This window comes from Muscardinus avellanarius (genome assembly GCF_963383645.1).
Source record: "Muscardinus avellanarius genome assembly, chromosome: 1".
In the NCBI taxonomy this organism is placed as follows: domain Eukaryota; kingdom Metazoa; phylum Chordata; class Mammalia; order Rodentia; family Gliridae; genus Muscardinus; species Muscardinus avellanarius.
This window is the reverse complement of record NC_137786.1, coordinates 31,508,575-31,530,762: the sequence shown is the minus strand read 5'-3', so window position 1 is coordinate 31,530,762 and position 22,188 is coordinate 31,508,575. Positions and strand designations below refer to the sequence as shown.

The 22,188-nt window shown below is 43.3% G+C and overlaps 1 protein-coding gene across 1 annotated transcript; it reads left to right on the top strand.

Moving 5' to 3' along the window:
* Nucleotides 1–3,996: 3,996 nt before the first annotated feature.
* LOC308266256 (UDP-glucuronosyltransferase 3A2-like) lies at nucleotides 3,997–20,555 on the top strand (the record flags this gene model as incomplete). The annotated part of the gene is made up of 7 exons (XM_080700360.1): nucleotides 3,997–4,090; nucleotides 6,530–6,631; nucleotides 8,950–9,064; nucleotides 12,517–13,048; nucleotides 16,813–17,044; nucleotides 18,691–18,910; nucleotides 20,279–20,555. 7 exons carry the CDS (start codon nucleotides 3,997–3,999, stop codon nucleotides 20,553–20,555), a joined length of 1,572 nt encoding a protein of 523 aa, XP_080556486.1.
* Between the last annotated feature and the right edge of the window lie 1,633 nt (nucleotides 20,556–22,188).

Genomic DNA, 22,188 nt, shown 5'->3' with positions numbered 1-22,188 from the left:
TAAAAGGGAATATGAATAAAATAGTAACTCTTTTTCTACCATCTGGAAAACTCAATAAAAATATACATATCATATTTGAACAAACTTGAACATCTCTGTTTCCTGACATACCCTAAATTCACATATTTAGACAATTTTGCCTGTGCTGACAGTTTCTTATTGATCCAATGTGAAATGGGACAAGATGCCAATAACCGGTCCCAAAGTGAATTGGAATTACCACAACTGGGGAATAATAGAATTGCAGAGATTGAATCCTTTGGAAAGGAATTGACCAAATCTCTCTCTCTTTCTCTCCAGATAACTTTTTCTAATCAATATATTTAAAAAAAAATGTATGTGAAATTTCTTTTTTTTTTTTTTTTTTTTTTGGTGGTACTGGGGGTGAAACCCAGGAGCTTTCTGCCTCCGGGCTATACTCCCAGACCTATTTTATGTTTTATTTGGAAACAGGATCTCACCAAGTTGCTCAGCGCCTCACTAAACAGCTCAGGCTGGCTTTGAACCTGAAATTTCTATCACATTCAAATACTAATTCAGTCATGACAACTACATTTTGAAGACACTTAAATGGAAATTGTGGACATTTACTTTTCAATATGACCATGTTTCCAGAAGTGACTTTATTAAATTTGTGGCCCCAGAAACATTCGAGTAGGCATGCCCATCTTAGTAAAGCTGTTGTCGCTCAGCTTTGAACCACTGTTAGTTATCTTTCTGATACTATCACAAGTACTAGACATAGTGAACTTACAAAGAGAAAAGGTTTAAATGGCTGAGGGTTTTGGAGATTCTATCCCATGATCAGGAAGACATTGTTTTAAGGCCTCAGGGATGGTGGGAAAGAATACCAAGAGCATGTGGTATTTCAGCAAACTGAAATAAAAGAGGAAGAGACATGGATCCCATAATCCCCTCTGAGGCCATTCCCTCAGTGACCTAAAACCTCCCACCAGGCTCCACCTCTTAAAGGTCCCACCACCTCCACACAGCACCATCCTGGGGATCAAGCTTTTAACATATGGCTTCTGGGAGACACTCCAGATCTGGTGATGGTACTTACCTTTCCATGACCTGCTTTGTGAAAATAATGCTTGCAACTACCATGCAATGTGTATGCATCTAATGATGTGGCCTTAAAGGATATATATAGAAAAAAAAAAAAAAAGCAATACCAACAAGGCAAATAGAGTTATAGTGAAAGAAATGCAAAAACTTTTTTTTTCTTTTTTGTGGTACTGGGGGTTGAACCCAGGTGCATTCTACCTCCAAGCTATACATACCCCCAGCCCAATTATTTTATTCCTTATTTTAAAACAGTGTCTCACTAAGTGGCAGAGGCCTCACTAAGTAGCAGAGCCTGGCCGTGAACCTGTGATCCTCCTGTCTCAGCCTCCCAAGTACTGGGATTACACGGGTGCACCACCACGCCTGGCTTGCAAAAATGTTTTATTTTATTTTATTTTTTAGTTTGATCTTATTGTTTTGTTTATTTTTTGTGGTGCTGGGAATTGAACCCAGAGCATCTCACTGGTGGGGCAAGCATGCTATCATCTAGACTGTGGAGCTATAGTCTCAGCCCCTGAGGTTTTTTTTTTTTTTACTTGTAAAATTTTATTTTATTTTTATTATTTTTTTCTTTTTCTTTTTTTAAATTGGTGCATTGTAATCATATATCACATTGGAGTACAAGACTTGAGAGGATATACAAGCACACATCATCCAATTAGCCCTCATCCAGCCCCCATCCCATTCCCTTCCCCTCCCTGGATCCCATGCTTGTTTGGTGATTAACTTTGATTCATTTGTTTATGTACCTCCTGCATTTTAAAGAGGATCCATCCTCCCCTATTCCATACCCTCTGATTGGTCACCTTAGGGGCTTCACTTCCTGTTGCCCCTTTCCTCCTAGTTATTGCTGATCAGGGGAAGCATCTGATTTTTATTTTCTGCAATATTTCTCTGTGCCTGCCGTGTTGCAAGTACCGATCCCACTCTTGACGGCCCCAGTAGTGGCCTGGCTACCCGGTGGACTGATCCAGACCTCGCTGGCTCAGAAACATTTCGAACATTCATAAAAGTAGAGCTTCAGTGACTACGAACTCCTGGCAGATTTTCTTCCCTTTCTATTCTCACTTACTTTTGGCCTTCCTTCCTCTATTCCTAAATTATTTTAGCAAATACCAGACATTGTGACTCTGCTGTAATGTGTCAATGTGTACTTTAAGAGACCGGAGATTAGCTGGGCATGGTGGCACAGGCCTATCCTCCCAGTACTTAGAGGCTGAGACAGATCACAGGTTTGAGGCCAGCCTCAGCAACTGAGGGAGACTCTTGGCAATTTACAGACCAGTTTCAAAATAAAATCAATAAGTAGGATGGTTAGGGAGGTATCCCTCAGGTATAGAATTCCCCCGAGTTCAATCCCAGTACCAAGAAGGGGTGGGGGGAGAGGAGGGATTTTTTTTTTTTTGTATAGCACATAACACTATAATGTGTTTCAGCAGTGACGGTAACTACTTAATATGTCCAACACTGTGTTCACATTTCTCTGATACTGTCATAATTTTTTAGAATTCATTTAAATCATACTGGCTAAAATGTTAACATTTTTGAGACCTAACTCTTCTTACCCCTTTCCCGGTTTGTATTTTTTTTTAATTTATTTTTTATTGGTGCAATGTATTCATACATCATAGTGGTATAAAGAAAATACTTTTGTAGACATACATGCACATCTCTCCCAGTTAGCCCCTACCACGATCCCCACCCCATTCCCTCCCCATCCCTCCTTCCCACGCTTGGCTTACTGGTATTTTTAAGTAGCATTTTCCATTAACATACTATGTTTTTCTCGGATTGGTATGTTCATATCCATTTGTTCAGCAAAACAATGCCTGGCATAATAACTAGATATTGTTAAATCTGGAGCTTGATAACAAATCCTTTATTTTATTTTATTTGGTGGTGGTACTGGGGTTCCTGGAAGCCCTTCTACCTCTGGCCTACACTCCCAGACCTATTTTATTTTTGGAAACTGGGTCTCTTATGCCACCGTGGCTGGCTTCGAACCTGCGAGATCCTCCTGTCTCCGCCTCCCAAGTGCAGGAATTACAAGCGTGCGCCACCACGCCCGAATCATAGGTGGACTGAATGATGGCCAGTATACCAGTCTCACCCTCTGCCCTCTTCCTCCTAACAACAGGCATAGTGGAATCACAGATGTTTACAAAGGCAAGGCTTTAAGTTAAATGAAAGGAAAAACAAACCCAAAGAGAGAAGGCAGTAGATAGTACAAACTGAACAGCACACTTCGCTTGTGGGCATGACATCCACTTAGGATTCCTCCATCTGTTCTAGAGGCTTTCCTGCAGCCAGTCTTGGCTTGAGGATAGAGAGCCAGGGTGGCTTCTGGGCTTGGCGGTCCTTGTCTGCCTAGCGCTAACATTACAAGGTGCAGAATCAGAAACTGTTCTCACAACAGGTATCAGCTTTAGCGCCTCCGCCCTGCAGGCGAAGACCTGGATTTCCAGAGTGATGACATCAACACCTCTGCTGAGCATTATCATTCGAATAAAAGCCCTCGGAGACAGAGTTCAGCTCCTGGGGATTTCCTTTCCTGGGAGGTTTTCCGCTTGAGATTTTAAGCAGGTCCTGGGGAAGCATCATAAAGACTAACCTTTTGAGGGTGGAGCTGTCACGGTCGTGATTTATTAAGGTCTCTACCCTTCAGGGTTCACAAACATTTCCAGGCAGGGAGGGCAGTATTAGTTAGCTAGAGCTAAATTAAAAATTAAGCCAACAGCCAGTTCTACCGACTGCCCTTGGGTTGGAAGGGTGAGGACAGAATCAGCACCAAGATAAAGGAGGAAGAAGCGCGAGAGGGGACACGCAGGAACGACGGCCGACGGGTCCCCTGCCCCCTGTCTTTCCCGCAGCGCGCAGAGTCCCCGGAGCCCGAGCGCATCCCAGGACTAGGCGTCTACAGGAGCGAGCATGCCCGGGCTGCGAATGCTTCTTCTGGTGCACGTCCTTCTCCCAGGGATTCTGCTCTCGGAAGCCGCCAAAATTCTGACTATCTCTACGCTAGGTGAGTGCCTGGCCAGAACCTGCAGAGACCCTGCATTTTGGATACCCGCGCCTCCTCCCGGAGCTTAGGCAAACTGCGCCCAATCAGAGGGTGTCCGGGGTTAGGGGGACCCAGTGGACCCAGTTGTGGGGCAGGGAGGGGTCTCTGCCGCTGAAGTGGAGACACCATAAGCATGCTTTCTGGCTCTTCCTGCTCAGGACGCAGTCCCCCATCGCATGAGGCTGGGGCCAGAAGTTCGAGACCCTGGGCTGCCAGGGCGCTGCGGGGCGCCCCGAGGCTCTTCCTAAATTTCTAGAGGGGGCTGGTGGTGTCACAGTATTGTCCAGTAGAAACTGTGGTGAGTGCATCCAAGAGACCAGGGACAGGTGTTCCCGGGGACAGCTCTGTAGATGTTCTGAAACAGAATTTGGAGCCAAGGCAGGGTTGGGGAAGGTATTTCAGGACAATGAGGACATTGAGGTGTTCTCACCAGGGGGGATTTGGAGAGCGGATTAGGGCTGATGATGATGGGACACTGTTAAAATCCCTATACAGAGTTAAATCTAAAATGCCCATGGCCCACCTTGAGAAAGCTCTCCAAACAGGAGACTCAAGCTAGTGAATGGTAGTTTTTTTTTTTTTTTTCTGTAGTTTGAAACAGATTCTAGGAAGATAAGCTAGCGCGTTTGTTTTTAAAGACGGCATCTAGGTAGCATTGCCATTGGCAACTGGAGCCACGTGTAATAGTTCTAAATTTCAAAATATGAAGGGTTAAGCTTTTGCAAGAGGTCAAAAAGAGGAAAAAGTTCCAGTCAGGCAAGTCTGCTAGGTAAGGCCGCACTCAGCAGGAATTGTTTGACATTCAACAGGCAGGGAAAGCTCAATTTGCATGGAAAAAGCCCTCCGAGGAGGCAGCTCAAAGAAAGGCAATGCCCAGCCGCTGGCCGGCTTGGGGATTTGTAGGCCTTGGAAGAGTAAAGTAAATGTAGGTAAAAACATAGACACCCCATTCGGAAAAGGGGGCACTGTGAAAGCGCGGGAAGTGGAACAGGAGTAAGGGGGCTAAATCTCCATATACATTCCGGCTTTTTGGTGGAAGGTACTGCCCCGTACTTCTCCATGAACGGGACAGCTGGACGTCCACAGCTGGACCAATGACTTTAGGACAGGAAATTTCATCCGGACAGAGAACAGGCCACGCAGCTCTATCGGACAGGGGAATATGGGCAAGGGGAAAGGGTGGCAAAGCCTCTTCCCATTTAATACCCTCCTGGTGGGCAGCAAAGTGTGGGAAATGAGGCCACCCTCTAGGCGCCCACTTACACAGGGTGCAGGGACAGGAGGATGACCTTCTGAGCACCGTACACTTCTCTGTCTTAAGATGAGATTCCATGCATGTCCTAAAAGCTAGGATAAAACGGTTTAAGTGCACAGCTCTGGGAGAGGGGGGATGACCTTCGCCCAGACAGGACACTAAAACCACACCCTTTTCCCTCTCAGCTGGGTTCTCAGCACTCCAAGGTGGGCCCCAAATATGTTGCGGGAATAGGTTGGGGGGAAATGTGTGTGTGGTGGTGGTGGGGGAATTACTTCTCCCCACGCACACACCACGCACATTTCCCCCCAACCTATTCCCGCAACAAGAGGATCAGGTAATTTGAATCTTGTTGGATGCCAACTCCCTTCACCCTTGCGTTGGCAGGATCTGAAGGAAGGATTTATGGGTCCGTGTTATCTCTGTATTTTGTGGCTTTGGTTTTATTTTCTTTACTTTTGGCTCATATAGAATATTAGCAGATGAGAGAGCAGAATATATCAGCATAAGGTTATTCCAAGATGGAGAATTCTCATTCATACCAGGCACAGACCCACAGCAGGGTGTGTGTGTGTGTGTGTGTGTGTGTGTGTGTGTGTGTGTGTGTTACTGGAGACTGAACCTAGGTCATTCTACTTCTGAGCTACACTCCCGGCCCTTTTAATTTTTTTTTTTTTTTAATTTGAAACAGGGTCTTGCTCACTTGCTCAGTGTTCTGCTAAATTGCTGAGTCTGGTTTCAAACCTGTGATCCTCCTGTCTCAGTCCCTTGAGCACTGGGATTACAGGTGTGCACCACCGTGCGGGACCATTGGTATCTTTAGAACATGGCATTTCCATGAGGCCCTGGTTAAAATGCAGCATGCACCTCACGATGAGAAATCTAAGTCCTAGGCTCAGAGAAGCACCTCACACTGATATGGAGACCATTCGTCACAAGAGGGGATCTTCGATGGAGAATTGCCACAGTTAGGGGTTTGGGGAGCCAGGTTCTGGGTGAGTGGGCTGCATTGTTCAGAGGGAGGTGGAGAGACTGAAGCTCTTCTTTTTCTGGCTATCTTCTCCTCTTTTTCCTACCCTTCCTTTTACCAACTTTAGATCCTCTACTGTCGTTATTTAAAAAGTGAACTTGTGCATTGTTCCTAGGTGGAAGCCATTACCTATTGATGGACCGAGTGACTCAGATTCTTCAAGACCATGGCCATAATGTCACTATGTTTCACCAGGGAGGGAATTCTTTGATGTCAGGTATCGTTTCTCATTAATTCTTTTTTTTTTTTAATTCTAGGCAGTGTGTAAAGTGCCTTTTGCATTAAAAAAAACTTAGCAAAATGAATTTTAAAAATCCAATTGGACTGAAAAGATGAAAATTCTGTGTGTGTGTGTGTGTGTGTGTGTGTGTGTGTGTGTGTGTGTGTATGTGTTGTGTGTACATAAAAAGTGTTAGAAAGCTTTTCAGGTTCCACACACTTATATTTGGTTCCTTTACCTGTGTTTCCATCCATTCCATGCAACCCTCTACACATTACAGATTGTTTTGATAGATGTTTCTTTATAATAGGGCTTGAATATGCTCAACAGAAATATTCAGCCATATTCAACATTTTTTATGTGTAAAGATGACTTTTCTTTTTATATATCATAGGTTACTGTTTTCTTTTCTGACATCTGACATTTAAGAAAGCTTTATTAGGAAGCCCCTTCTTTATGCAACTAAGATAAGATTCTACCATTGAGGTGATATTAAAAAAAAAAAAAAAACCATGAAGGCTGGGTGTGGTGGCACATGTTTGTAATCCCAGTACTTGAGAAACTGAGACAGGAGGATCACAGTTCGCAGACAGCCTTCCGCTACTTAGGGAAGCCCTCCATAACTTAGTGAGACCCTGTTTCCCTGTTTCAAAATAGAGAATTAAAAAAAAATAGGGCTGGGGGTGTAGCTCAGAGATAGAATGCCCCTGGGTTTCATATCCAGTACCACACACACACACACACACACACACACACACACGCGCGCGCGCACACACACACACACACACACACACACACACACACACAACTAAATGAAACCAAACAACAAAAACACAGCTGCCCATGAGTTTGGGTGTAGTGATGCCTGAAGTTTTTCATTAAGTCCTCAAGTTGAAACACTTTAGGTGAAATGAAGTTCATAAAGCAGAACATCCAAGGACCTCAAAAGAGTTATTTAAGGTCACAGGACAGGTTAATCCAGGAGCTGAGTGGACCTGGACTTTGTATTCTGTATTGCACAAGATGGAAGTGCTGCTCAGGCTTTCATCTGTGAACAGTCACAGGAGTAGGAACCTTTGAGGAACACAATTTTGGAAAATAGTATAAAATCTTAAAGGTGAACTCAAATTTTTGTTATTATTCAGAGTATCCATATGTGTGCATGAGTTGCTTCTACCTTTTGGCTATTGTGAATAATGCTGCTGTGAACACTCATGTACAAATAGCTTCTGGAGTTCTTGCTTAAAGCCCTTTAAGTCACTTTTAGATCAGTTTCCATATTCTTCGCTGAATATTATTTAGGTCCCTTTGCAGCTGTCCCGACTGAAGATCTGATTAAGTAATTGTTGTAAAATCATTTTTAATGTAATTGTTTTGTATTTTAAAATTGTAACTAAATTAAAATTTAAAATTAAATGAACATTTTAGAGTAAAGATTAGTTTGGCAGTTCCCATGGAATTTGAGAAAGGATTGGAAGGCTGCAAACCCCTAACAAATGTTTGCATACTGAAGTCTATTCAGAATGCGCAGAGAGTCAAGTTTATTACTCATAGGTAACTGAGGAGGGGCCTCAATGGGAAGGACAGATACCAGAGACTACTGTCTTAACTTTTAGTACAACTTGAATGAATGAATAAGAATCCATTTGTATGTATTACTTTAAATAATAAAAACGAGTTTTTTTCCTAAAACAGAAAAAGTAGAAACTCTAGAAGCAACAGATCTGTATTAAAATACAAACTATATGTCAGAGTTTTAGATGAGTAGAATTGTGGGAGGGGAAAAGGTTTGAAGGAGGAGATGGACCACATAATGCTGTGCTTATATGAAGGTATCATTAATAATCTCACTAACGTGTGTGGAGGGAGGAAGGAGGATGGGGTGGGACCTCAAGGAAGCACACCAAGTGATGTATGCATATATGACTGTATCACTTCGAACCTTGTATGTTGCATAATTACCATCACAAATAAAATTATAAGTACAAACTCTGCCACTTTCTATGTGTGTAACCTTAAAAGCCATCTTAAACTAAGCCTTTATTTTCCTGCCTCTAAAATGGGACATATAGCTATACCTTTAATTAGAAGCTTCCATAACCTTAAATTGAAAAAAAAATTGAACCATAAGAGTATTAAGAAATGTTATCAGTGCATAAGATTGGATCAATTAAAAAACAGCAGAACAAGATAAATATTTTTTAATGCTGTAACAAATACAAATCATTGGAAGATAAAAAATTTTATATTTTATACTAATGTTACTGTGTTGTGTGGCATATTTAATCTTTTCAAAACTATTGATGTTTTCTTAGGTTTTAAAGAGGAAGAAAAATCATATCAAGTTATCAACTGGCTTCCACCTGAAGATTATCAAAATGAATTTAAAAAACATTTTGATTACTATATGGGAAATGTTTTGAATGGCAGGTAGATAACTTACTTTTTTATTTTAAAAAATTAAATTAAATTTATTTTTTAAATTTTTTATTGGTGCATTGTAGTCATACATCTTAATGGGGTACAAGATGGTGAAGGCATACATGCACACATCACCCAATTAGCCCTCACCCAATTCATGCTCCATTCCATCCCCCTCCCTCCTCATATTTGGTTTAGTGATTGACAATGATATGTTTGTCAATGTACATCATGTGCATTAGAGAATTTCCCTCTTTTCCCCTCCCATCCTCTAAGTTAGGTCGCCTTATTTGCTCATTTATATAGTATCTCCTTCTTCGCCTAGAGTTCTCCATATGACCCATTTTCTCCTAGCTTCTGCTTTTAGGGAGAGTATACGATTTTATATTTTTTTGTGACTGACTAATCTCACTTAGCATAATGTTCTCCAATTCCATCCATTTCTTTGTAATTATGTCTTTCTTTATGGCTGAGTAGAATTCCATTGTGTACATATCCCATAGTTTTGTAATCCAGTCATCTGTTGATGGACATCTTGGCTGGTTCCATAGTTTGGCAATGGTAACTTACTTTTATTTATTGAGCTTGAGAATCACTATTTTAGGCAGACCAACAAATGGCTGAGTGTATGAATACTTGGAGTGAGGAAAACAGGAAAGGATGGATGGATAGATGGATGGATGGATGGATGGATGGGTGGATGGATGGGTGAATGGATGGGTGGATGGATGGACAGATAGTGGCAGGTGGAGGAGATGAGTATCACACACCAGATATCCAGGACAATCCTTGGAAATTCTTTCTTACTCTACATTGTGCTTCTTATACTATATTCATGACACATTTCTAAAGAAAATGGGCAGTTAGTTGTTCCTTCAGGGACGTCCCTGTAGCAAGTCATCTACAATCTTGGTCTACAATCTCCCAATACCTAGATCTCTCAGGATTTCATTGTTTAGGGAAATCAAAGCCACCTTTACCCACCCACTTTCCCTCCCTTTTCCTTACATATAGTCATAAAACTTAGGAACATGCATTTTGCAGAAGTTTAATGTCTGGCCATTTCAAGTATTTTTTAAAAGCAATCAACCTGGCACACAATGAGACATGACAGTGAGTCCTTTTGCTTTGTCTAGACTGGAAAGGAAGGCACAACTCCATCTTGGACCTAAAAGAGGAAAACTGCATATCAGTGCCTGGCTTGCTTGATTACAGTGGCCTCTTCTTACCTCCAGCATTCTATTCAGTTAGTCAGAGTAGTACTCAGATCTGGATTTTCCAGTAAAGCCTTCTTGCTCCCTCAAGATGGAAAATAATATGTGATCTAAGGTTACATCTGACCTAACCCACACATTTGACACTTAGCCTGTATCACCTTGCATGGTTAGTTATATATTTCAAGTGGATGCCTTCTTTCCTCTCCCCTAGCTCAAAATCTTTTAAGAAAAATCATAGGCAATGGTATATTCTTGAAATCTTTTAACCTATTAACTTGATTTGAAATATGATCAGTGAACTATATTTTAGGAATTTTTTACTGCATTATTTAAATAATCCAAAAATATTTGGCAACCAGTCCTTTGTTATATGAAGTCATTAAAAAGACATAACAGGGGAATCAGTTAGCTAGTCACTTCCATTGTGTGACTAGAAATCGATCCTAAAGATCAGGCAGAGATCTGCACGCCAGGAGTTCTCAGTCTCAGTGCCTTCTCTAACTGGAGAGCAATGGTGTTGCGGTGGACAGGTGACAGGTGTGCCAGGGTATTGGTTCTTTCCATGCTCCATGCTACTAGCAGGCCCTTGCAGTCTGGAGCACATGTTACTAGTGTTGGCTGGGCTTCCTCATCTCTTCCCCCAGCATGCTGTAATAAAGAATCTTGTTCTGTGTTGTCAGTGATGGAAAAGTATTGCAAGAACAGTCCCTGGAATAACTGCACAGGCAGTCTTCATTAGGCATTGTAAAGCTCTGACACTCTATTCACCAATTATCCGAGACTGCACTAAAGCAAAAAGGCTAATAGTATTTTTAAAACCAGGATTTCTTTTTTACCCTTATTGCTTAATTTCTAGACATAGAAAGGTGCATTTATCACTTTCAGTTAAAATTTGAGATTTTAATATGACGAAAGAGTCCCTTGGATAAAGTTATCTCTTGTATGTAAAGATAGTGATATAAAAATAGTTTATGGTACTGGGCATGGTGGTTGGTGTACATCTGTAATCCTAGCACTTGGCAAGTTGAGACAAGAGGATCTCAGATTTAAGGGCAGTATATGGTAATTTAGCAAGAACCTGTCTCAAAGTTAAAAATAAAATGAGGCTGTTGCCAGCTGTGGTGGCACATGCTTGTAATCCCAGTGCTTGGGAGGCTGAGACAGGAGGATCACAAGTTTAAGGCCAGTGCATGATAATTTTGTGAGACCCTGTTTCAAAATAAAAAAAAAAATAAAATAGGGCTGGAGTGTAGCTCAGAGTTAGGACTTCTCTGGGTTCAATCCCCAAAACCACAAAATAAAATATGGCTGAGGTTATAGCTCAGAGGTAGAATGCCCCTGGGTTTAATCACTAGTACCTCACCTGCCCCCCCCCCACAATAGCCTATAACTAGATATAGTAGTATATATCTATAATCTCAGCTACTCAAGAGGCTGAGAAAGCAGAATTACAAGCTTCAAACAGCCTGGGAAAATGAGCAAGACCCTGTCTAAAAAGTAAAAACCATAAAGGGCTGGGGATGTATTTCAGTGACAGGACCCTTGCCTGGAATACACACACACACACACACACACACACACACACACACACACACACACACACACCTACCTGTATCACCTATATCAATGGATTCTATCATCAATGTACTTACACACTGTGGGTGGGTAAACAAAATGTTACTCATAAAAAGTCTTTATATACCAGGCACAGCGGTGCACACCTGTAGTCTCAACACTTAGGTTGAAACAGGAGGATGGCAGGTTCGAGGCTGGCCTCAGGAACTTAGTGAGACTCTGTTTCAAAATAAAAAAAATAAAATAAAATAGGGCTGGAGGTGTGGTTTGAAGATAGGATGTCTTTGAGTTCAATCCCCAGCACCAAAATAAGTAAATAAATAAATGAATAAGTTAATAAGTAAATAAATAAATAGTCACTATGTAAATGTGGGTCAAGAGAGCACAGTGTCACATAATTGATGGAGGAGACTTGGAACACTGAGACCTGCTATAGTCAGTGATGGCTCCAGAGCAGAACATGGAGCTGGTATCGATGGCGGGCATGGGATTTGGGTTAGAGGAGAGGGGAAACATACTAATGAGCAGAAACTGCTGGACGGGGGTCCTGGCTGTGAGACATGCTGTTGCTTCCCTGGGCTACTTTCTTCTCTGTATCCTCAGATTCTTTAATAGATTGGAAATACATTACCTCCCATGAGTATTTATTATCCATTTTATTTCTTACAGAGTAAGTTTTGAAGGCTTCTTAAAGATAATTGAACTACTGGCATTTCAATGCAGTCATTTGCTGAACAGAAAAGATATTCTAGACTCCTTAAGGAATGAACACTTCGACCTGGTAGTAGTTGAAATTTTTGACTACTGTCCTTTCCTGATTTCTGAGAAGCTTGGGAAACCATTTGTGTCCTTTCTTTTTTCCACGTTTGGTACTGTAGACATTGGACTCCCAAGCCCCCTGTCTTATGTTCCAGTATTCCAGTCTTTGCTGACTGATCACATGAATTTCTGGAGCAGAGTAAAGAATTTTCTGGAATTCTTTATTTTCCTCATGAGAAAATGGAAAATAGAGTCTAAGTATGACAACATCATCAAGGAGCATTTCCCAGAAGGCTCTAGGCCAGTTTTGGCTCATCTTCTACGGAAAGCAGAGCTGTGGTTTGTTAACACAGACTTTGCCTTTGAATTCGCTCGGCCCCTGCTTCCCAACACTGTTTATGTTGGAGGCCTACTGTCCAGGCCTACGAAGCCAATACCGCAGGTACGTACAACTTTAGCTCTCAGTCTGGCTCTCATTCCAGGGCCTTCAGTGCATAGTTGATGGCTGACACCTGCCAGAGGGTCCTTGAGACTGAACTAAGGCAAGACAAGGGAGGCACCTGAGGTGTGCTTTTTAAGGAAGTTCTCATTTTCAGGGTTGTGTAAATACAGTGCTAGACCTTGCTTGACCTTAAGATTGGGGGCCTCCTTATGTAGTATACTATGGGCTCCTCTCTCTCTCTTTTTTGGGGGGGTACTGAGGATTGAATCCGGGGGTGTTCTACCTTTGAGCTATACTCTAACCCTATTTTATTTTTTATTTTGGACCTGTTTAGTGAGACCCTGATATCACTAAATTGCGGAGGACCTTGGTAAGGTCCTTACCAAGGCAGGCCTTGAGCCTGCAATCCTCTTGTCTCAACTTCTCAAGTCCTGGGATCACACACAGGCATGCCCAGCTGGACTCTTTTTCTCAGCCTAGTCTTGGTGGAATAATCTTCTTAATTAAAGTTGATATCCTTGTTTTGTTTTATGTATGTATATAACATAGATATGTTTTTTGAGACAGCATCTCATAATGCTGTCCAGGCTGTCTTGTAACTCCTAGGCGTCCAGGCTGTCTTGTAACTCCTAGGCTCATGATCCTCCTGCCTCAGCCTCCTCCTCAGTAGCTAGAACTACAGGCATGTACCACTATGCTCTGCTCTTCATTTGCATTTTCTGTGATTTGTGTGCAATAAATACACGGTGAGTTCCCATTCTATGCAATGATTGCTAAGAAGATGAGTTACAATGACACAGACACAGTGAGCCTGGATGGAACCAGGGCAGAGCTGTGTGGGACCCACAGCAGCAACTGCAACTTTTATCTCCAGCGCCCCCTGCCTGCAGAGCCCTGGCTCTGTCAGCCTTCCCCTCTGCTTGGTGTAAACCCCAGCCATTGTGAGCTGTTGAAGCTGCCCAGGTTGTTTGCAGGCACAGCCTGAATACAGAACCCCTGCCACTCAAGTTTTAAAAATGGGAGCCAGGCACGGTGGGGGATGCCTATAATCCCAATACTTGGGAGAATCGCAGGTTTGAGGCTAGCCTTGCAGGAGGATTGTAAGTTTGATGCCAGCCTCAGCACTTAGTGAAAATCTGTTTCAAAATAAAAAATAAAAAGGGCTGGGGTATAGTTTGAAGGTAGACTGTATCTGGGTTCAATCTCCAATACTAAAATTAAAATAGAATGAAAGTGGGGAGAATTAAGATTAGTTGGCTGCCTGTTGCCTACAAGCACTGGGTTGCCAGGTTACTGAAGTTAGCTAGTAAAGTATCCCGCCACCTGTAGGGGGTTGTGATTATCTCTATTTTGATAAAGGGGGCATGATGCTCAGGTGATGTTGAGGACTTTCACAGTGCCATTCTGCTCAAGGGATGGATTTGTTCTGGGTCTTCCAGACACCAAAATGTCTACCCTTTGTCCACTGACCTTGCATTGAGTGAGCAGGAGGAATTGGGGAATGATCCATGGGCAGTTGAGCTTTGTGTCAGGGGCAGAAGTGTTTAGAAGTGGGCCTAGAAAGGAAGGCCCCCAGATGCAGAGAGCAGGGGCCCAGTGTGAGGACATGGGAGTGTTATGCCCGGTTCCTTTGTCCCAGAAAGTCCACCAAGGAGATCGTCACCATATACAAAAAGCAGAGAGCCTTTATTCAAGTTTAAGCCTGGGTGCCCAACACAGCCAACACAGTGGTCCTGAACGGAAGCCCTAAGCACACTTTAGCCTTTATTTTTATACCTTTTTATACAAAGACCCTCTGTTGATTGGGCAACTATCTTGACCTTTACTATGATTGGCCTAGAGGACCTTTAGGTTCAGCTGTTCACCAGGGATTGGTTACTGTGTCACTCCTGGGCAGCTGTCCTTGCACAAGGGTCTATATTTGAACATGTTTTTCTTAATTTCCCCGAATGTTTCAACAGGACATTCTGTTTTCTAGTCAATGCTCTGTCTCTTCAGCATTTTTTTTTGCTTAGCCATTTAATTACCATCTCAGGAGGAAGATGGCCAGGAAGCGGGGTACTCTGAGTGACTCTAGTTGAAGACAAGGCAACATCTTTGGGCCAGATAGAACGTGTATACTTCCATATCAACCCTGGGGCAGTTGAGAAAGGCCTTGTTCATCTCCTTGAGGTTTTTCTGGGTCTGGTACCTGATCACCATGGAGCCCAGGACCACGAGGACAAAACCAGAGTCCCCATACTTGGCAATGAAGTCCTTCAAGTCCTGAAGAGAGATAACAAAGGGAAGGAGGTGACATGCTTTCCCGTCAGTACCTTGTGCTCACTGTCTTGAAACTATTTTCATGGACCCTGGTTCATCTCAGTGTGCTCTGCACTGATCTCATGGCCCACTGGGTTGGTGGGGACAGCTTTCTTCTTTGAAACCCTGACCCCACTATCAGGGCTGGAATTCATTCTAGGTACAGGGTACCAAGGTCATCTGGGAGCTTTCCAAGGCCAGGGGTGGAAGGTCCAATCACATCAGTAAGGCCAGGTGAGGTCAGCAGAGGCCTTCGCTGGCAGGAGGATAGGCAGGGTCTGGCAATAAAGCAAAGACATGGGATTATTATGAAGATATTAGTTGGAATAAGGGTCGTAATGGCTATATGATAATAAATGGTTTAAAAATTACTAATTTTCTGCATTTTCCAACTTTTACGTAATGGTCTTATATTTTTGTGACTTAAGGGTGACAAGGTTCTTTCAAAGTGGGGCTTTGGAATGGTAAATAAGAGTGGTATGCTGGGCTGAATGGAATGAGGAGATGAGCAATCTAATGGGATGGGGGGTTGGGAGGGAACCATCAAAGAACAGAGAGAATCAGGGTCTAAAGAGATTTGAAAGTGAGAATTGATTAGCCTGTGTTAAAGCCAAGATTAAAACATTACATCAAAACCTTCCTAAAGAACTGCCTGCAAGACAGGAAGTTATTCCCAGACCTGCTGTTGGGAATAGGTATTGTTGCTTAAAAAAGAAACTTCCTATGTGGTCATAATTTTCAGTCATGTGGGGGAATCCACACATGGTTACAATGTGGTAGAGAATTAAGTCCAAAGGTACTCTGTACACTGAGGTAGAGAATAAAGTACAAAGAACAGTGACTGAGACTTCCTTGAAATATTGGAGCAAAATATGCTTTGTGTTACATAATGCATCTCCATTTCTTCTTTTTTTTTTTTTTTTGGTGGTACTGGGGTTCCTGGAAGCCCTTCTACCTCCGGGCTACACTCCCAGACCTATTTTATACTTTTTATTTGGAAACAGGGTCTCTTAAGCCAGCACGGCTGGCTCTGAACCTGCGCGATCCTCCTGTCTCCACCTCCCAAGCGCAGGGATTACAAGCGTGCGCCACCACGCCCGGTGCCTCCATTTCTTCTTACAGTACAGATACTCTGCCAGCTTCTCCATCCCTGGCTCCAGAAGTCCCCCTCCTACTGCCAGACTCTGACCACCACTGGAACTCTTTCAGATACTGCCACCTCTGCCCTGGCCTTGGAAAGCTCCCAGATGACCTTGGTACCCTGTACCTAGAATGAATTCCAGCCCTGATAGTGGGGTCAGGGTTTCAAAGAAGAAAGCTGTCCCCACCAACCCAGTGGGCCATGAGGACGGTGCAGAGCACACTGAAGTGAACCAGGGTCCATGAAAAGAGTTTCAAGACAGTGAGCACAAGGTACTGACAGGAAAGCATGTCACCTCCTTTCTTGTGTTATCTCTCTCCAGGACTTGGAGGACTTCATTGCCAAATTTGGGGACTCTGGTTTTGTCCTTGTGGTCCTGGGCTCCATGCTGAGCAGGTACCAGACCCAGAAAGACCTCAAGGAGATGAACAAGGCCTTTGCCCAACTGCCCCAAGGGGTGATATGGAAGTGTACGCGTTCAATCTGGCCCAAAGATGTCGCCTTGTCTTCAAATGTGAAAATCATGGACTGGCTACCTCAGAATGACCTCCTGGGTAAGAGCTGCTCAAGTCCGTTTCTCTTTTATTCACACATCTTTGGGACTCATGAAGGCTCTGGCCTTTATTTAGCTGGTCAATTCCAGAAGCATAAGGAGTTAGGTGAGCCAGATGTGGTGGCACAGGCCTGTAATCCCAATACTCAGGAATCTGAGATAGGAGAATTACAGGTTTGAGGCCAGCTTCAGCAACCTAGTAAGACTCTGTTTCAAAATAATAATTTAAAAAAAGGGCTGGGCATGGAGCTCAGAGATATAGCACCCCTAAGTTCAATCCTCACTACAAAAAAAAAAAAAATGGAGCTAGTGATAGGTAAAAATAAGGCTCAGAGGACAGGAGAAAGGTGCAGTGCACTGGAGTTCTTGGGGGAGCAGGCAATACCTCCAGTGAGGTCGGTTGCTGAAACAGCCATCTTCCCTTTATGTTCTTCTATCATGGCCCTAATGTCTGCAGCCAGAGGTGATACCCTTTCACCCTATTGCATTTGGTCTTGAACAAAGTCACTCAAAACCCAAAGCAAGCTGTGAATACCAGTGTGCCAACCTTAGCAAACTTAAAGCTGGTTCTTTGGGCCATGGAGTTATTTGGTGCTGGGGCACTCCCTTCCCTGGCAATAGATTTCTGTGCACCCAGTGCTGCTTCTTGAACACAGCTTCTGCCATAGCCACTGATTAGAGCGAAGGCTCAGAACCGAGATTATAGCTCAGAATAACCTGAACGACTCACTTGGGGAGAATCACCTGGTCCCACCTGGGCAAATGTGTTTCTTCAATTCTGGAATGAGGCTTGTGATTGCCAAGACTTCAAAAAAGAGACAGGATATTCTGATGTCCATTGCATTTGGGTGACACAGGCTGAGATATTACTCTTCATTAAAAATAATCATTGTAGCTGGGCATGGTGGCGCCTGCTTGTAAACCCCGCGCTTGGGAGGTGGAGACAGGAGGATCGCACAGGTTCAAAGCCAGCCACGCTGGCTTAAGAAACTCTGTTTCCAAATTTAAAAAAAAAAGTATAAAATAAGTCTGGGAGTGTAGCCCGGAGGTAGAAGGGTTGCCAGGAATCCCAATACCACAAAAAAAAATCATTTTAGTTAGATGTAAATAATGTTGGGTTGGAAGGACAGGACTAGAGATGTAGGGATCAGTCTTTGCTTTCAACATTGCGTCTCATATAACTGAGGACACAATACAACCAGGATAAGCTTTTTAAGTAACATATGAGTTGCGATGTCGATGAATTGGACAGGAATTAAAAGAAGAAAAAAATTAGTTGGCAGTGGGTAGAAGAGCTCCAGATAGATATAGGTGGGAAAGACAGAGGACGCATAGGCATGAGTAAAGCCAAGAGAGGCACCGAGAGACAGAGAAGATGGATGGATGATAGGAAAAGAAGCATATGCTTATATCATTACTCTGCAGAATACTTTGGGTTCTGCATCTTAGCTGGGTTATGGCTAAGAGTTTCTCTACAGAGGCAAGGCCTGGAATATTTTGGAGTGTACACCCTCGGATGTACCCCAAGCAGAGTCATTGTTTACAATATAGATCCCCTTGGTAGTTTGTTATGCTCTTCCTGGTATACCTGGTGTTCTGAAACTTCATCCTGAAATGGTTCACCCTTTTTTTTTGTATTTGTAACAGCGCACCCTAGAATCCGTCTTTTTGTTACACATGGTGGGATGAATAGCTTAATGGAGACCATCCGTCACGGCGTACCTATCGTGGGAATTCCTCTCTTTGGTGACCAGCCTGAAAACATGGTCCGGGTAGAAGCCAGAAAGTTCGGTGTCTCTCTTTCCTTGAAGGATCTCAAGGCAGAGACATTGGTCTTTAAGATGAAACAAGTCCTAGAAGACAAGAGGTATGAGGCTCTCTGGGGGATGAGGTCACCTAGGCCCAAAGCAGGCCCACGACTAAGGGTGCTGTGTGGGTCACCTTCCAAGAGAACCCACCTAGAAGACTCCTCTCCTGCCCACCCCATACTCCACTTGCTCGTTTTTACATTTTTTTTTTTTTGTTTCCTCATTAGGGAGTCAAGAGCAAGCTCCCTGAGGACAGCAGTCTGTGTCTGTTGTTTTCTGTTTTGTTCCCAATGCTTAGCACAGGCCCTGCCACGAAGCAATTGGTTAATGAATTTCAGAAGTGAGGCGATGACAGAGGCTCAAGGTAGATAGCTGCTCATGAAGCACAGTGCTGTCATAGGATGGGAGAAATAGTGCTTCCTCTCTGACAACTCAGAAGAACTGGATAGTGAGTGTTAAGAGTACAGACCTGAGGCAGACCTCCGAGGTGCACCTCTTGCCTTGCACATTGGAGACACTGAGACAGATCTTGTAGGATGACTAAAAACAACCACATAGATACAGGTTCTTAGAAAAATTGTTAAGTTCCAGGACATTTGTATACATTTGCAATTTTATGTGTCATGAGATGCTCATTTTCTCAAGATTTGGTTTATATCTTTTATTCGATCATCAGAGAACTATTCCTAAATGGTGGTAACCAACTGGCCCCTTTGAAGGTTCAGCCCATGCTGGACCCTAATACTGTGCACTATCAGAAGCATTTATATAATTTGGTGGAGCATGAAAACATGAGGACTCTTGGTGTAAATCTCAAGAACTTCAAGGCGGTGACAGCAGAGAATAAAATCAAGCACAGGATGCTAAGTGTGTTGTGCACATACGCAGGTTGCAGCCCAGGGGCCTGGGCCACAAGACACTGATGTGCAGGAGAGTACAGGCCTTGTCCTGGGTCTGGCACTTCCCAAGGAAACATTTGCAACCTAGTCTAGAGATTGGCACCAAGTGAGTGCTCCAACTGTATGTAAAATCACATCATATATAATTTTCCTAAGGTACGTCATAAGCCTCCTTGAGATAGGAACTGGTCCTTATAGACTTAGTCAACTTTTTTCATAGTTTAGCTTTTTTTTAGGATTAAGTACTCATATTTGTGTGGGTTTCCTATTGAAATTTTCAAGGGGACCCAGGGAGATAGTGGCAAGGACCTATCACAAATTTTCTTTGAAATTAACTACGTATGGGCATGGAGTAGAAAAGTGTGTGTGCGTGTGTGTGCGTGCGTGTGTGTGTGTGTGTGTGTGTGTGTGTGTGTGTGTGAGAGAGAGAGAGAGAGAGAGAGAGAGAGAGAGAGAGAGAGAGAGGGAGTGAGACTGACTCTAAGTCCGGTGAGACGCCATCAGCAACGCCTCTTCCTCTGCCAACAGGTTCAAGTCTGCGGTGGAGGCTGCCAGTGTCATCTGGCACTCCCACCCCTTGCCCCCTGCCCAGCGGGTTGTGGGGTGGATCAACCACATCCTCCAGACTGGGGGTGCGGCGCACCTCAAGCCCTATGCCTTCCAGCAGCCGTGGCATGAACAGTACCTGCTGGATGTCATCCTGTTCCTGCTGGGGGTCACTCTGGGAGCCGTGTGGCTTTGTGGGAAGCTGCTGCGCTTGGCGACCGGGTGCCTGTGTGGGGCCAGGAAGCTGAAGAAGACATGATGCCAAGTGTGGCCTTGCGTGGGGCCGTTGGGACTCTCTGGTTCTTTTAGGGCTCCCTGCTCCAGTAATGTGTAGGTCATCCTTCGCGTTTGCCCTGCCTTCACCTGCCGATGCCCCTGCGGTCTCCTCCTTTCTACTTAGAAGCCTGTCTCTACTTAGAAGTTCGTATGCAACACTCAAGGGCTTCCTTGTGACTCCAGCCTTGGGACTCCTTACTCAGATTCAACCTTCAACGCCAGCCCTGCCTCCTCCTCCTCACGCCCTTTGTGTAGATAAGGTTCTCTGAGGATTTCATTCTTCCTGTCCTGATGACCTTTTGGTGGTCTCTCTCTCATTTCTACTTCTACCAATTTACACTTAAAAACACAAGGGCCAGGTATGGTAGTGCATACTTGTAATTCCAGCTACTGAAGAGGCCGAGACAGGAGGATTCTAAGTTTGAGGCCAGCTTGGGCAACTTAGGGAGATTCTGTCTCAAAATAAAATAAAAAGGGTTAGGGATGGAGCTCAGTGGTAGAGCACTTGCCTGGCATGTACAAGGTCCTGGGTTCAATCCTCAGTGTTGAAAAAAATCACATAAGATATTTGGCAAACTTTTCCATTGAATGCCTACCTATAAGCTTCACAAAGCTCAAGATGCCTGCCTGACTTACTCCCTTTCACTTTGAAAGGAACAGCTTCTCCCAGAGAAGAAGAGCCATTTAATTTGACAGAGAGCGCGAGAGCGAGACAGACAGAGAGAGAGAGAGAGAGAGAGAGAGAGAGAGAGAGAGAGAGAGGCTTTTGCATAGCAAAAACTAGAAGGAAAGTCATATGCAAATAAAATACCAGGAGAAAAATCTTCAATACACACCACTTTTGAAAAGCTAACTTCCCTGATACTTAAAGAGATTGAAATAAGTAAAGAAACTATGGAACTTCCACACATTAGAATAATAAGTAGCTATAATGAGCCAGAGTGCTATAATATGGAGTGAACTTCAGTACTGTTAAGTAAAAGAGCTGTGACATGGAAGGATAAATAAATATAGAATGCCCCATTTGTTCCAAGATATAATTGAGGAGGAACAAAAGAGTGTGTATCTGTGCTTCATAGAATATGCATTTGTCCTACATAGGGAGAATAAACCAGAGACTCAGGTGCCAGGTTATCTATACATTGATGAGTGAGGGGGAGTCGATGGGAAAGGAGGATGTCTGTGAGTTCACCTTTTCTGATAACTTTGGGTTTTGGAGGTATGTTGGTAGTTACACACCAAATATATAGTTAAATCAATGGTAGGCAAAACTATTAAAGTGAAATATAAATAAGAATAAATAAGCATCCTTCTTTTTCAAATGGATAACATAACCACAAAAAGCATGAAAAATACTTAGCACAACTGTTGAACAGACTACTTCGGCAATAAAATTCTCATTTTGAAGACAAATATAACTGCCAAGAAATTTGTACTTTATTGGGTAGTTTTGTAACTCACAGATTAGATATCAAGATATGAGAAGTGTGTGTGTGTGTGTGTGTGTGTGTGTGTGTGGGGTACTGGGGCACTCTACCTTTGAGCTACACCTCCCAGAGGCATTGGACCTCTGAGTTATACCCCCGTCTTTTATTTTTTGTTTTGAAACCGTGTCT